This window comes from Blennius ocellaris (genome assembly GCF_963422515.1).
Source record: "Blennius ocellaris genome assembly, chromosome: 5".
NCBI lineage: Eukaryota > Metazoa > Chordata > Actinopteri > Blenniiformes > Blenniidae > Blennius > Blennius ocellaris.
The window spans coordinates 19,142,397-19,156,576 of record NC_137654.1 but is presented as its reverse complement, the minus strand read 5'-3'; the positions used below and the strand labels follow the sequence as shown (position 1 = coordinate 19,156,576).

The following is a 14,180-nucleotide window of genomic DNA, read 5'->3' as shown; positions in this document are numbered from 1 at the left end:
TATTTTAAGCTGCTCATTCAATGCTCACCTATAATGGTATTGTTAGGAAACACTGCGCTAGCCCTGGTAAACCAGCCTTTTACAGCATGCAGCTAATACGGCTACCTCAGCTATAAAACTGGCCGTTTTGAAGTATATATTTCTTGCAGCAGTATTTGACAAAAGCATACTTTAATGAATGCTGGAAAGACATTGTCTGTGATGGGAGCTTGCAATATGACACTTGTGAGCCATGTAGTACATAGAAGCAGGAGCATTGGATGTTAGCTGTATTAGCTACAGATGCTAGCCCGTTGCAGTTTTAATGGCTGGCTGGGGTAAAGGCCTTTATACACTGCTGCCCTTCAGGGCCCTGGGATTGACTTTGACCTTTGACATCAGCATCACAAGCCCCCCGTGGGAGAGGCTGGAACGTCTAAAGGCCTTTTTTAAAATGTGGATGCCAAGATGCAGGTCAATGAGGACAGAAGAAAAAGTATCCAACCATGGTCTGCATTTAGTTTTTTTTTAAGTAGTTAAGACTCAGGTTTTTTTTTTCATATGAACAGGCAAAGTTGTCATTTTGTCGAACAAATATTCAATGGAGGATACTTTTTCACTGTTTTAGTCACTTGCATTTCCTCAGCCTTGCTTCTCAGCTTTTTCTCTCTCCCTCAATCCCCTGTCATCCTCAGGCTCTTCATTTTCCTTCACAGGCTGTTTTTGTCCGGCAGCTCCGCCTCTGGACTACGCGGAAAGTAGACCGTGGCTTTGTGCTCCTCGTAGCGATCGATGTGCTTGAGATGTACCACCATGTGCAGGGCATAGGCAAGGACGAGGAGTAGGATCAAAGATGTCACCAGGCCCATCAGGATGGCCGGCGTTAAGAAAGTAGCACAGTCACTGGCCGAGGCAAACTTGTCTGACTGCACGTTGAAGGCCTGGATCTGGAGGGGCAACCAGAGAGCGGAAAGATGAGATTAGACGGAACTAAAGAGGACAACTGGCTTTTACTGGGCTTACGGAGCAGAGACACTGGGCAGATGGACAGGTTGAGACAGCCTAGCAGATGGCTAAACAGACAGTATACAGACAGATTGACAGACTGCCAAACAGACGGTAAACAGATAGACAGACTGACTGACCGAGGGCCAAAAGCTAGAGCACAAAAGGAAATAGCTGGCAAACATGTAGACACATGCACACGAGTAGGAAACTACAAAACAACTACCATACCACAGTGACTGTGCAGAGAATATTACAAGAATTGAACAACAAAGGCTTTGTCCATTGTGCGGCGGTGTACCTGGAAATCAGTGAAAGTGATGTGCCAGTTAGCAGATGTGTCAGTGTGGGAACTGGGCACGAGCAGGGTGTCATATTTGTGCAGGCTGCTGACGTGCTGGCAATGGTAGGATGAAGTGGCAGGGGCGTAGACCTCACTGGCGTTGAAAGTGGCCTCCTGAGTCCAGTTGTAGTGGATGTGAACGCTGTCCAGTGTGAACCAATTTTGACCAGCTGCCTCATAAAAAGTATTGGACATCTGAAGTCTGGAGGAGGAGACGGTACAGTTAGATAAATATACGCCACACATGTGCATGTACAGGCTTATTACTAAATTTTTTAATACATGTTTTTTTTTTTCATGTTGATAAAATGTTTGTTTTACCTGATTACAAGACCTCGTAAATCCTCGACATCACCAAACCTTAATGAAAGCCTGCAGCAGAACAAATCCACAAAAAAGTAGAACAGATTAAACTACAACAGTTTTCTGTTTATTCAGAATAAACATTATCTGTTTATTCTGTCCCATAATATACAAGCAATTATACAACAAAAAATGTCCCCAAATCAAGAATGAGTGAAATTAAAGAAACTTCACATACGTCGCTTTCTCCTTGGTGCAAATGGAGCCTTTAGTGTCAACAGGCAAGTTTGAGTTGAAGACCCTCTCGGTCAGATCGATAAAGGTATGGTTTCTGTACCGAATCGCAAGCCGCTTTGCCTTGAACAGAATGCAGGTCTTTCCATTGTAGGAGACACTCAGAGGGCCATAAGGCCCAATCAGAGACTGAAGCAGCTTCCTCTTACTGTGAGACATCCCAGGCTGGTGCCAGTTGAAAGGCTGAAAACATACAAAGAAAGGCATTACGAAAATAGACTATAAACAAACGGCTGGAAAGGTTACAGCAAATATGTTTTGTTTTTTGTTTTTTAGGGAATCTGTCCTTTTTCTTACATGCACACTTTCTAAGTTGTGACTTATTTTGGATCTAAATACAGTCAACTAAAGTTCAAGGCCATGAATAGTCAAATCAAACGTAGTTTGTATTCTGCATGACGAAAGTACAGAGCATAAATGATAAACTTTGTGATGGCTTATGTTCTGTAGAAAATGTGTGTGACTCTGACATGATTTTTTTCCCCCATCTGTCTGTCTGTCTGTGTATCTGTCTGTCTGTCTCTCTGTCTGTCTGACTGACCCAAATATTTTCTCAATCGCTGTCAGCATTTATCACCAGTAGACTAACAACCCCCCCCAAAAAATAATACTTGTTTAAAAAAACAAAAACATTTTGCAATGGATACAACTGGTGAACCCATAAACTAAAAACTGTAGACTAAGCCACTGAACACATACACCTTTGGAAATCATACATTCAAGTTATCCTAATCCTACATATATGCATCTATTCAGATCATTGTTTCTTTCTGTGCAGCACATGTCAGTTTGATATATGTTATCGTCACTGGATTTGTTCTGCACCAAGCCAGCCTGTTTTCCTGCACAGCTCTCTTTCGTGCCTGCCATGATATTTAATTTCAATGGTGCATTTAGAAATCCCTCTTCTTTTGGGTTTGCCATTGTGATTATGAAATGTCAGTTCTTTGTTAAAGTCGGTGTACAACCACCAAAGCAAACCTGAATGAGGATTGAAGAGAGTATAAAAAAAACAATAGTGGTGACTGCGCATATACCAATGCAATATGTATGCAAATACAAACGGCCCCCTTTTTAATCTTTTAGGCGTAAAGGCTGGAGGGAATTTAGACCGATCCAGCGGTACATTCACATTGCGTGTAAAGGTGTGGTCACGGATGATGTAGCATGCAGCATAATACAGCAGTATGGTTTCGCTGAATTCTCAGTCCCAGCAGAGCTGTGTGTGGGTGGCAAAGATGTTTTACCTCTGGTAAATATGAGACTAACAATATTCCCACATCCAAGGTCATGCAGTGTGGCTGCAGCATGCTCTGTTTTGTTAGTGAGCCCCAGTCTGTTTCAGTGTGTGTGTGTGTGTGTGTGTGTGTGTGTGTGTGTGTGTGTGTGTGTGTGTGTGTGTGTGTGTGTGTGTGTGTGTGTGTGTGTGTGTGTGTTTGGGTGGGCTGACGGTGGAAACAGCCAGGGAAGAAAAGAGACACTGTACCTGCAGTATTCTCCTGAGTGGGTTTTCATCCTCAGGCGTCAGAATAACCTCTTCGCTATCCAAGCCGTACTCTCCATCTTGACCTGAAAACACACAATGTGTGTACTTTACCGCATCAGCACAGATTTTATCAGTGTACATATTAAACTGATTGCAATACTGCATTGCAGATTGCGACATAATCATAAAAGTTCAGGCGATTTCACACTCACTGCACACACAAGCGCGCGCGCACACACACACACAGAAAGAGATCCTGCGTGCACCTCGCTGTTCAGCCTCGTATCTATTTCCAGTTGTTTTGCGTCATCACACTGACTCATCAGCACTTTATTTCACAGTTACGGTGGTATTGTTTACAAACACTATTCATCTTCGTCCACAGACACATGTCTCAGCATCACGGAATTTCAAAGAATGTTTCCATAATTTTTCATGCCGGTGTCAAAAGTGCCTAATTATAGGAGTCCATTATTGCAAAGAGCTGTTCACACTCGGGGAGCTGATTGCATTACAGTGTTGCAGAGATGTCTCCACCATTCAGGTCTTTCAACCCAACATATCAGTGCCGCCTACGTCATGGCAGGTCTGATTGAATCAGGCGTTCTGTCACAGCACATTTGTTACTTACTTGATGTGACTCTTGTTGCATGTTTGGGGTTTTCTTTGCTGTGGGAAGAAAAAAGACACAGTGAGAACGAGTGAAAACAAAATGCCAAAAAATGTCAAAGAATTCTCTCTTTTTTGCAGCTGGACTTTTCTCGGTAACAGTCACAACCGCTTCAGCAGAAACTTGGGGGTCAGCATTGTCACATTGTTTTTCTCCTTTTGAAAAATTCTGATTGTTCGTACATACATACATACATACATAAAAACATTTATTTTCTACATAAGAATTTGTGGTAAATGTACTGGAGACCAATTAAAATGCTAAAGTAAGCTTTAGTGCAAAACCATAGCGTATCAACAGTAGCAGAAAGTATATAACTAGCACAACAATATTTATACCTTGATTTATGCAGAGTTCTGTGTGTGTGTGTGTGGGGGGGGGGGGGGGGGGGCACATCCTTCAACATATTGAGACACACTGAGTGACAGGATACACTAAGATCAAAATACTTTTCAGTCTAGTCCATGTAAATTATATGTGTGATCATGGAATTAAAAAAAAAAAGTTTTTACTAAAACATAATTTCAAAAAACTTCTAGTATTTGTATTCAGAACCTGCTGTGTATGTAGGACTATACACATGTGTAAAAAGTTTATTAAATGATTAATTGGACCCACTCATATTCACTGTTTTCTGATGAGAAATGACATTCACTCATTCACTCACACATCAGTGACAATATCTGTAATGAACTCAAAGTTCCGCATGTTGTTCAAGGACACAGATACATGGAGGAATCAAACCAACAATTTTTGAATCAGTTGACGAACTACACACCGCTGCTCTCACAACTCCAAAAACCGCTCTGAATTTGTTTTATGTATGACATACCATTTACAAAAATGGAAAATAATATCATCTTTTAAAACCTTTTATCAAACGTATAGATGAATACCAGTATTTAAAGCCACATATCAATCAGAAATAAGTTTGGTCAGACAAAAGATTTTATTCCCCCTCCTAGAACACTTTACATCTACTCAAGCAGCATTAACTTAGTAATGAAAGACCCAGAAACTACACCAATATATGAAATATCTAAACATCACTGAAAGTCCCTGGACAAACAAAAAGAGTTTAGCCAAGTCAGTGAATCACTGTAGGATTAATGGTATGTTTATGTCTGATCTCTGATGCTGAACTGACCTACATAGTCTGCAGGTGATAGAGGAGAATCCACACTCTTGTCCTTCACATGTTTGCCCTAGCTTTCAGACTAACTAAACCCCACACAGCTAATCCTGATCCCTTTAACTGTCTAATCAAAGACGTAAAATGCCAATGGGCTTACCGGACGGCGCTGCCACAACCGGTTCTTGTGCCGGTTCACCTTCTGCTGTGACTGTCTGATGCCCCCAACCTGTCTTTAGCGTTCACCTGGGCTAGATCACTAATCGTCACACAATAGAACAGCCAGTTATAATGGGCTTGGAAAAGTTAAAGCCTAAGACCTGTGGGAGAGGGAATATCTATGGATGCCTCTTCTCTATCACGAGCAAAGTGTCTTGTCAGTCATGAGGATTTCAAGGAATCCTAGGGATTGCTGCTACAAAAGCAGCAATTGCAGAGAACTTCATCTGTCACTGATTTTACCTCTGTTATCTTCACTTGAACATTAATGCTGTGATCTTGCAGGAAAGGCCTTTTTCAGAAGATACACTGAAGATGACCTGAATATTTATACTAAATTTACACACACACACACACGCACGCACGCACGCACGCACGCACGCACGCACGCACGCACGCACGCACGCACGCACGCACGCACGCACGCACGCACACACACACACACACACACACACCAGGCAGTCAATAGCTGTGACTACTGTTGCCAAGGACAGCTCATATTGTGTTTCTATCAAATATTAAACCCAGCCACTCGTGGGACAGACCCATTTTCTGCTATCAGAGGAAATCTCTGGAGAGAATCCTTGACCTTCCCTTTGAAATAAGGTGTATATGAATCTGACAGTGTCTCAACTTAAGATGCACCATCACATTTATTCAGAATAAAGAAATGCTAACAGTCTCAGAATGTTAATGTTGAGCCCAGCGTAGCGATATGCACAGTGCAATTAAAGGACGAAACAGAATGAGCACACCTCGACAGCAAATGAAAAGGAACTGGCAGTTTTTGTGTGGTTGGTGCTCAAAGTTGCAGTTTCAGTGTAGGTTGCCAGATATATCAGTGCCAGCAGCCTGGAGTAGTTATCTACCCATATGGTGCAGTCTCCACCTGGGCAATATTGTGTAGTTTAGTGCCAGATGGATTAGGATTAGTGGTAAGCACAGGCCAGGTCCATCAGAGCCCAAATATGGAGAGACGCAGGCCCTGAACAAGATGAAGAGATTAAAGCATGATGTCAGAGCCTGCGGCATTGTGGACAGCTCATGTGCTAATTAATGCATCTGTACTGACCTCTGAAAATGGGGTTTAATACACACGGGTCCAGAGACGTGAACTTTGTCCATTGTCATTATCCTACTGGTGAAATCCACAGACAAAATGTAGCAGTGATACACCATTCAACTAATATGGAGAACCACTGTGGTTATTTGTGGTCTATTACTTTTTGCATTGAAGCACTAGATTTCAGGTATTATGTTATGCTCATGATTATAGTATTGCTGCATTGCTGCACCATTCGCAATCTGTTACCGTTAAGCATATGAAAGGCTTCCGTTTTTTTCACAAAAACACTTAATATTCACAGTTGAATGAGTAATGCGCAACTCCCATTAAACAGAGGGTTTCAGACACAAGATCAAACAGTGAGCAACATGTAGACGCTCGCTACGCTCACTGCACGGCATTGATGTTGATCAGGTTTTCGTCTTGCAGCTGAGAAAATAAACAAGTGGGTTTTGTTCTGAATCTAAAGTATTTGTCCGGCGGGATGGTTCATGACGGCTGCGTGATGACGTCTGCACGATGTGAGTGATGAAGAACTGCACCCCTGCTCCCTGTGTACAAGCACTGCAGCCCACGTTCAAGCATGTCTGTGCCAACTTCTAACGTCAGCACGCTGATTGGCTCAACTCAAAGCTTGCTCTGAGTTGTCTGTCTGTGTGTGTGTGTGTGTGTGTGTGTGTGTGTGTGTGTGTGTGTGTGTGTGTGTGTGTGTGTGTGTATGTGTGTGTGTGTGTGTGTGTGTGTGGGTGTGTGTGTGTGTGTGTGTGTGTGTGAGCACGTGTGTGTGAGCACGTGTGTGTAATCTTCAGGACTTGTTTGAATACAAGTGCCATTCAAGGAGTAACAATGCAAGAGTTTATGTATCTGGCAAATCCTAATATTTATATTTTCCTTGATGAATGCTGGGCAAGCATGACTGTGTGAGCGAGCTGCCAAAAGTACTACACCTTTTGGCAGCTGACAGTTGTGACTTGAAACCTCAGTGGCGTGGTGGACAATCGAATGATGCTGACTTTCTTTTCCTCAGCCGGTGAATGCAACACTGATGAACCTATTAGTTACGAACTCTCCGGGGGATTTTGAATTTCACATGCGATTTGTACATTTAGGAGGACGATTAACACACAAATGAAATCAAACACAAGTGAATAAGCACCACTTCCTGTGCTCCTATCCAGGCCTCAGCTGGCTGAGAAGGGCCAGAGGAGTCGGAGCGAGTGTGTGAGCACTAACTAAAGCCCAGCCGTTTGTTCCTGTGCCAGTTTCGCGAGGTCAGCAACCCAGGACTGCTGCGGCCCCATCATTGGCTCAGCCTGTCACACGGTGCCTGGGTGCTGAACAGGCCCTTTATATAATCAAAGCCAAGCCAGAGCCACTCCTTGGCTCAACTTGCACATTTCATTTTACATACAAACTGTAAACATGTATGCACGCAAATACCGCCACCTCACACATGTCAGGGCTCGACCTCAGTGCTTCATAATGGAGACATTATGATAGCAGTTATTTTTAGTGAGGCATTGTGATTTTAAATATTAACACCAGGACGACTCGTGTCGTCTCGATCAATACAGTTTCACTGGACAGCCTTGTTCGAGCCTCCAGATGGAGCGGCGGTCATCGTCCCCGATCTGTGCCGCTGCTCTGCTGTGTGCTGCTGAGCAGAGAAAAGGTGTGGTGCCTGCTCCCCAAACTTGTAAACAAGTCCTGTTAGCCTGTGCTCGCGCACAGCGCCAAGCCAGTGCAGTCCGACACTCCGTCAACCAGGAACAGTCTGTCCAACCTGCACGTCCTGCAGCAGGAATCACAGCTTTAACACCAGAAGCTTTTGTGGAAATTCATTTTAAACTACTATTTCAATCAAATCCTGCTTAGACTACAGTAACATGAAGCTAATGAGTCAAATATTTTTCCACGAGCTTTTGATTTCTAATCCGAGAATAGTTGTTCAATATTCTATCAGAGTATAGTGATGTTTTCTTGTACTCATATTTCCTTGTATTATGCCGACATGACATTCCAAACCCAGGCGTGATAGTATTTCACAAAGTACACAGTGAACTACTTTTGTAGGTTAATGTTTATATAAAGGTGCATAATAGTCCATATGTGAATATAACGCTGTCTAATTTAATGCATTAAAATAACAAGACTTAATCATGGGACAAATTCCACTGTCTATTCCTCTTACAGCAAGAAAACCTGCCTTAATCCCACACTCTGCAGGTGCTGGCCTATTAATAGATTTATTAGTACAGATTAAGCTTTAAGAGTTTGCTAAGATGCCCCCAGAGGCGTGGGTACCATTTCTGGGTGGCTTTGAATGGAGCTTCAAATCTGACCTGAGGTCAAATGCTGGAGTTTTCAAAGTCTTCCTCTGAGAACAAATACATCTCAGGCAGGGAGTTGTAGACATGTTTTACTATATTTGTTTTTCTGGAGAAAATGCGTTTATTTTTTTAATGAAATTGGAAATGTAAATATGCTGGAATTAGTTTCTGCCTTTTTAACCTATTAATCTTTCTTTGAAAAGGGTTCACTGATCAATCTTCCACTGGGAAGCCAATATTTGACCTCTCATCTGTGTGGATGTTTAGGTCCGTTTGGCCAGATTTAACAGTTTTAGGATGCATTTAATCTCATGATGATCACACTTGACTTACATATTTAAAATTGTTGAAATGAGAACTACTTAATCACGACTCCACAAACCTGACATAACACGCCAGAAATACTCAGTTTAGTTAGTAGCTATAAAGTATCCTTATATAATTAATTGATTTTGTATAATCTCTTTAATATGACAATGCATGACAATTTGACATTTCTGCTCTATATTTCTCTCTCTATATATATGTGTATATATATATTTAGTTTTGTTGTTGTTTTTCATTGGGCTGTGTGAATTTTAAAACTGAATCTCAGTGCGGGTGAGAATTAAGGTCATACAATTGGGAATTAGTTAAATCAGAAGTAACTGAAAGAAAATAAAGTATCTAAAAAACAACAACACCTGATTCCCTTTCTATGTAGTCTTGTAACAGAGATGCTCACAAGAACACCCCATTTTCTAATTTTCCCACAAACATCAATCTCAGCTGGAAAATCTCTTCATTCTATCTTTGTCTTTGCCAGTGTGGCCAGTGTGGCCAGTGTGTGAGAAAGGGTCACTTCCAATATTAAAACTCTGTCTTTTCACTACTAACCTGTCCTCATGTTGGAATCATCTTAATTTTCTGTGTTTTGTCTCGAGGATTTTTCTTATAGGGTTGTTGTGACTCAGTTGGTAGAGTGGGTCATCTTTCCATAAGAAGTTTGTAGGTTCAACTCTGCATGTCCATTCATTATCACTGGTAATTTTATTAACAAAATAGTGGAAAAAAACACATTATAGGTGATATTAATTAAACTATGAACATTTCTTGGCTATTTGGGATCTTTGGAATGTAAATTATGCAGTTTTTGACAAGCTTGTATTTGGGAAAATATTGTATCAGACTAACCCTAACCACCATGATCACTCAATTCAAACTTTACTAGGTGTTTTCATAACTTTTGTTATTTAATCACATTTTCAAAAAAGAAAATCAAAAACTTCGCTAAATTGAAATTGTTTTTTTCATACTGTGGACAACACAGAATTAAAACTGTGTAGTAAAATAAATACTATGGTGGCCTTTTATGATGATGCTGTCGAGGCTCCTGCCATCAATCTTTGTTCAGTCACACCCTGTGTCTGTCATAGTAGCACACAACACTGAACACAGAAAATATGGCTCACAGGCTGATTTTTTTTCTCATTAGTTTACTTCAACTAGATGCCTATCAGCAGCCGAAGCTCCTAATTCACTGCACCTCGCCTTTGTCACCAATGTTACGCTCCCTACAAAGCTTCTGAAACTGGAGGCATGAAAGGCTGCTCTTATATAAGAGAATAGTGTTTGTGAGCTGAGACCCGAGTGGTGACAAGGGACTGTTGTATTACTGAGTTAAAAGTTTGATCCAAGAAATACAAAAAAAAATAAGAGAAAAAAACCTTGATTGTGGTCAGGGCAACTGGGGGGGTCGGAGGTTAAGATAGGGATCTGCCAGAGTTTCAGAGCTCAGTATTGAGCTTTAATGAGAACTGCCATCCCATGAGAGTTTCTGTATTGAATTCTAAATCCAAGTTACATATGCAAACATATGTCCAGATAAGATTACTTGCAATAAATGAAAGCCTGACAGCAATAATCTCTAAAGTGTATTAACATGCTGAAAGTGCAATAACAAGGGAAATCATTTGAATAACGACTAAAGAGTACTGAAACTGCAACACATTTCGGCACTGAAGCATTTGCGCTATAGAGGATTTTGTTTGCCATCATGGATGGCATAGTTTCAAGAGCCTTACATGGCTTTGGCACAATATTACAGGTCTTTGCTGTGATGTCTCTGTAAGCAGGCAGGAGCCGGTGCAAGCGAAGGCCCGGGCTGCCCGCTCAGTCCCGTCCCTATGACACCGTTGAGTGCCCCTAGGTTTCATTCCTGAATATTTTATCCAAATTTGACCTGCAGGACTGCATGTGCATTATGCAGACATGGCCGGCTAGAATTCCCATCTCTACTCTACCTCTCTCTCTCTCCCTCTCTCTCTCCCTCTCTCCCCCCAACGACTGCATCAGTAAACAGACCCCAGCAGACCATCCCTGATGCATCCTTTCCTCCCTGTCTCATCCTTGTGTACCCTCACCTCCAGGCTGATCCACCAGTCTCCTCTCTCTTTCTCCATCCCAATACCCCCTCCTGCAGGTCCCCTGCTCTAACCTTATTTAGCTCCCCCCCTGCCAGACCAGCACTACTGTACAGAGACAACAGCCTCATCCGTGATCGATGAGCAGCGTCTGATGCAGTCCCCAAGACTGAGACAAACAAAGGCTTGAGCCCAGGTCCCCTGCACACACCGACACTGCCTGCATCCACATTTTGAGACACACTCACGGTGAGCAGGATAGAAGGAGAGGTTGACAAAGGAGAGAAAGAAAGCCCCTGTATGAGAGAACATCAGCATCCCTGCATGCACGCCTCCTTTTGCACCCCTCCCCCCTCCCCTACACCCCTCCACTGTTCTCAGCCATGGAGAGGATGGATGGATGGATGGATGGATGGATGGATGGATGGATGGATGGATGGATGGATGGATGGATGGATGTACCTTCTGTCCAGAATTTCAGGCACTTCATCATAGATAAGTCCAGGCTGCAGGTCTTCCTCAGTGAACGAGGAGAGCCCAGGCCGGCAGAGGGCTGACAGCAAGGCGATGGAGCACAGGAGGAACGCGTGTGCAGCCATTGAGACAATAAGAGGAGACTGCTGCTGGTTGAGCTCCGCTTCATAATCTGCTCTGCGAGCGGCGCCTGACGCGGAGCCTCAGTGACTGGCAGCAAGCGCAACCAATGAGCGACCGATCGGCGTGCGTCACAGTCCCCTGCACCTCCTCCTCCTCCTCCTCTCACCCTGCTCCTGTCTCTGTCATACTCACCCTGCCTCCCTTCCTCCTCCTCCTCCTCCTCCTCTCACCCCGCTCCCTTCTCTGTCATACTCCCTCTGCCTCTCACTCCGCGCTCCCTCCTACATCCACTCCTGCGCTCTCTATCTTCTCCTCTCTCAGGCGCACATAGCTGCAGGCAAACCCTAAGTATAGACAGTGGCTCGCTGTTCTTCACAACACATCCCGTCATACCTCTACTACCTCCACACACACACACACACACACACACACACACACACACACACACACACACACACACACACACACACACACACACACACACACACACACACACACACACACACACACACACACACACACACACACACACACACACACACACACACACAAGGGGACTGGCGTAGACACATTTGTCCACATGCATGTCAGCACACGCGCCTGCGCAACACGCACCTTGTTACTGGAGGAGGCGTACACACACAGGCACACACACTGGAAAATCACCTGGGTATGTCAAGGTCAGGTTATGTTGGAGAATAGGGGGATGTTGACGTGTCTTAAGGTGGCTTCAGAAAACACACACACATACACATCACATACATATACACACACAGTCATGACTGGATGACCCAGATCTTCAGTGTGCTGCCACAGAATTAATTCATTTGATGTGTTGTGAGCACTGTGAGGGCCCGTGGCTGTGGAAATTGTCCACTGAGGCTGCAAATATGGATGACAGGAGCAGCTGAGCAGCCGTGGGATAAGACGGGAATCGGGGGTCAATCGCGACGACCCCGACCACTGATCCCGTTTCCTTCTCATTATTTGGCCCCCATGCGTGAGACCCCTCAGCATCTCCATTCATCCTCCCATTTAGTCTTTTTTTATATCCACATCCAATCCAATGAGATGATTTTCAAGCCAGAACGTTAAGAGTGGTTATATAATCAAATATTGTTGTGACCTACTATCATGGTAGATTTTCACAACATGCGTGGTGATGATGAGTCAAACTAAAGAGTAACTGCAGAGTAGTTTGTTTTTGTTACTGACAAAACATTAAAAGTCCAGACACTTCAAAAATCTTAAACTTATGAAATTGCAATGTAAATATTTGATCTTTGTCATCAGATCATACAAAATAGGTGGACTCTCCACTGACTGAAGACAAAGTAGATAGATAGATATAGATAAATAGATAGATAGATAGATAGATAGATAGATAGATAGATAGATAGATAGATAGATAGATAGATAGATAGATAGATAGATAGATAGATAGATAGATAGATAGATAGATAGATAGATAGATAGATAGATAGATAGATAGATAGATAGATAGATAGATAGATAGATAGATAGATAGATAGATAGATAGATAGATAGATAGATGGATACTTGTTTATCAGCAAGAGTATCTACTCTGAGAAAACCACGGTGAGACTGAAAAAGCTGAGTTATGGATTCAGCACAGTTTGCAGAGACATTAGTAGGGGTTTCTGTTGGGAATTGAGCCGCTGTCCGTTGTAATGAAACAGAGAAACAAAAATAGAACTGTGTCTCACCTTCTGTGTGTTTTTTCCGCCATCCTCAAATGGAGCAGTGTGACAATAAGATTACAAAGATCATCAAAGAGCAGAAGACCTCAACACAGATCAGGTTCCTACTCCAGGATGTCTTCGACCTGAGATTGGTGAGTGTTTGGTTTAGATGATTGCTTGAGTCTGAAGCCCTGCAAACTTCATGCTTTTCCCTACATTGATTCATTTTCTTGATTTCTTTAACTTCCTCAAGCATGATATTTGTGTCCTGCTCACATTTTAATTGTCCAACTATTTGAAGTCTAAGTAATGTTTAAGTCATTTTGACAAAAATGTATGATTGGAGTCAATGCAATGTGAAATAAAAAGAAACCCAAAAAGTGTTTTTGCAATATTACAGTTATAAATATTGACAAATAATGACAAATGTGCTGTCAACACAAGTCTCACACAACACAAGCTGAATATGCTTTGGTTATCTGAATTAAAACTGCAGGATATGACACAACTCATTGATTCACATTAATAAAAGACATTTGTTTTTTCTTTCTTTTTACAACTGGGTCCCTAGAAGATCTGGCCAGGGTCCTAAAACCATCCAGCAGATCCATAAGGAGGCTGAGATGGAAGAGCAGGACAATCTGAGAAAAG

The 14,180-nt window shown here is 42.6% G+C and overlaps 1 protein-coding gene across 1 annotated transcript; it reads right to left on the bottom strand.

Annotated features, from left to right (window-relative positions):
• Positions 1–689: 689 nt before the first annotated feature.
• LOC308130498 (V-type proton ATPase subunit S1-like) lies at positions 690–11,828 on the bottom strand (the record flags this gene model as incomplete). The annotated part of the gene is made up of 7 exons (XM_080496901.1): positions 690–926; positions 1,286–1,529; positions 1,649–1,699; positions 1,869–2,107; positions 3,411–3,493; positions 4,042–4,079; positions 11,692–11,828. The coding sequence occupies 7 exons, from the start codon at positions 11,826–11,828 to the stop codon at positions 690–692; spliced, it is 1,029 nt and encodes a 342-aa protein (XP_080353027.1).
• Between the last annotated feature and the right edge of the window lie 2,352 nt (positions 11,829–14,180).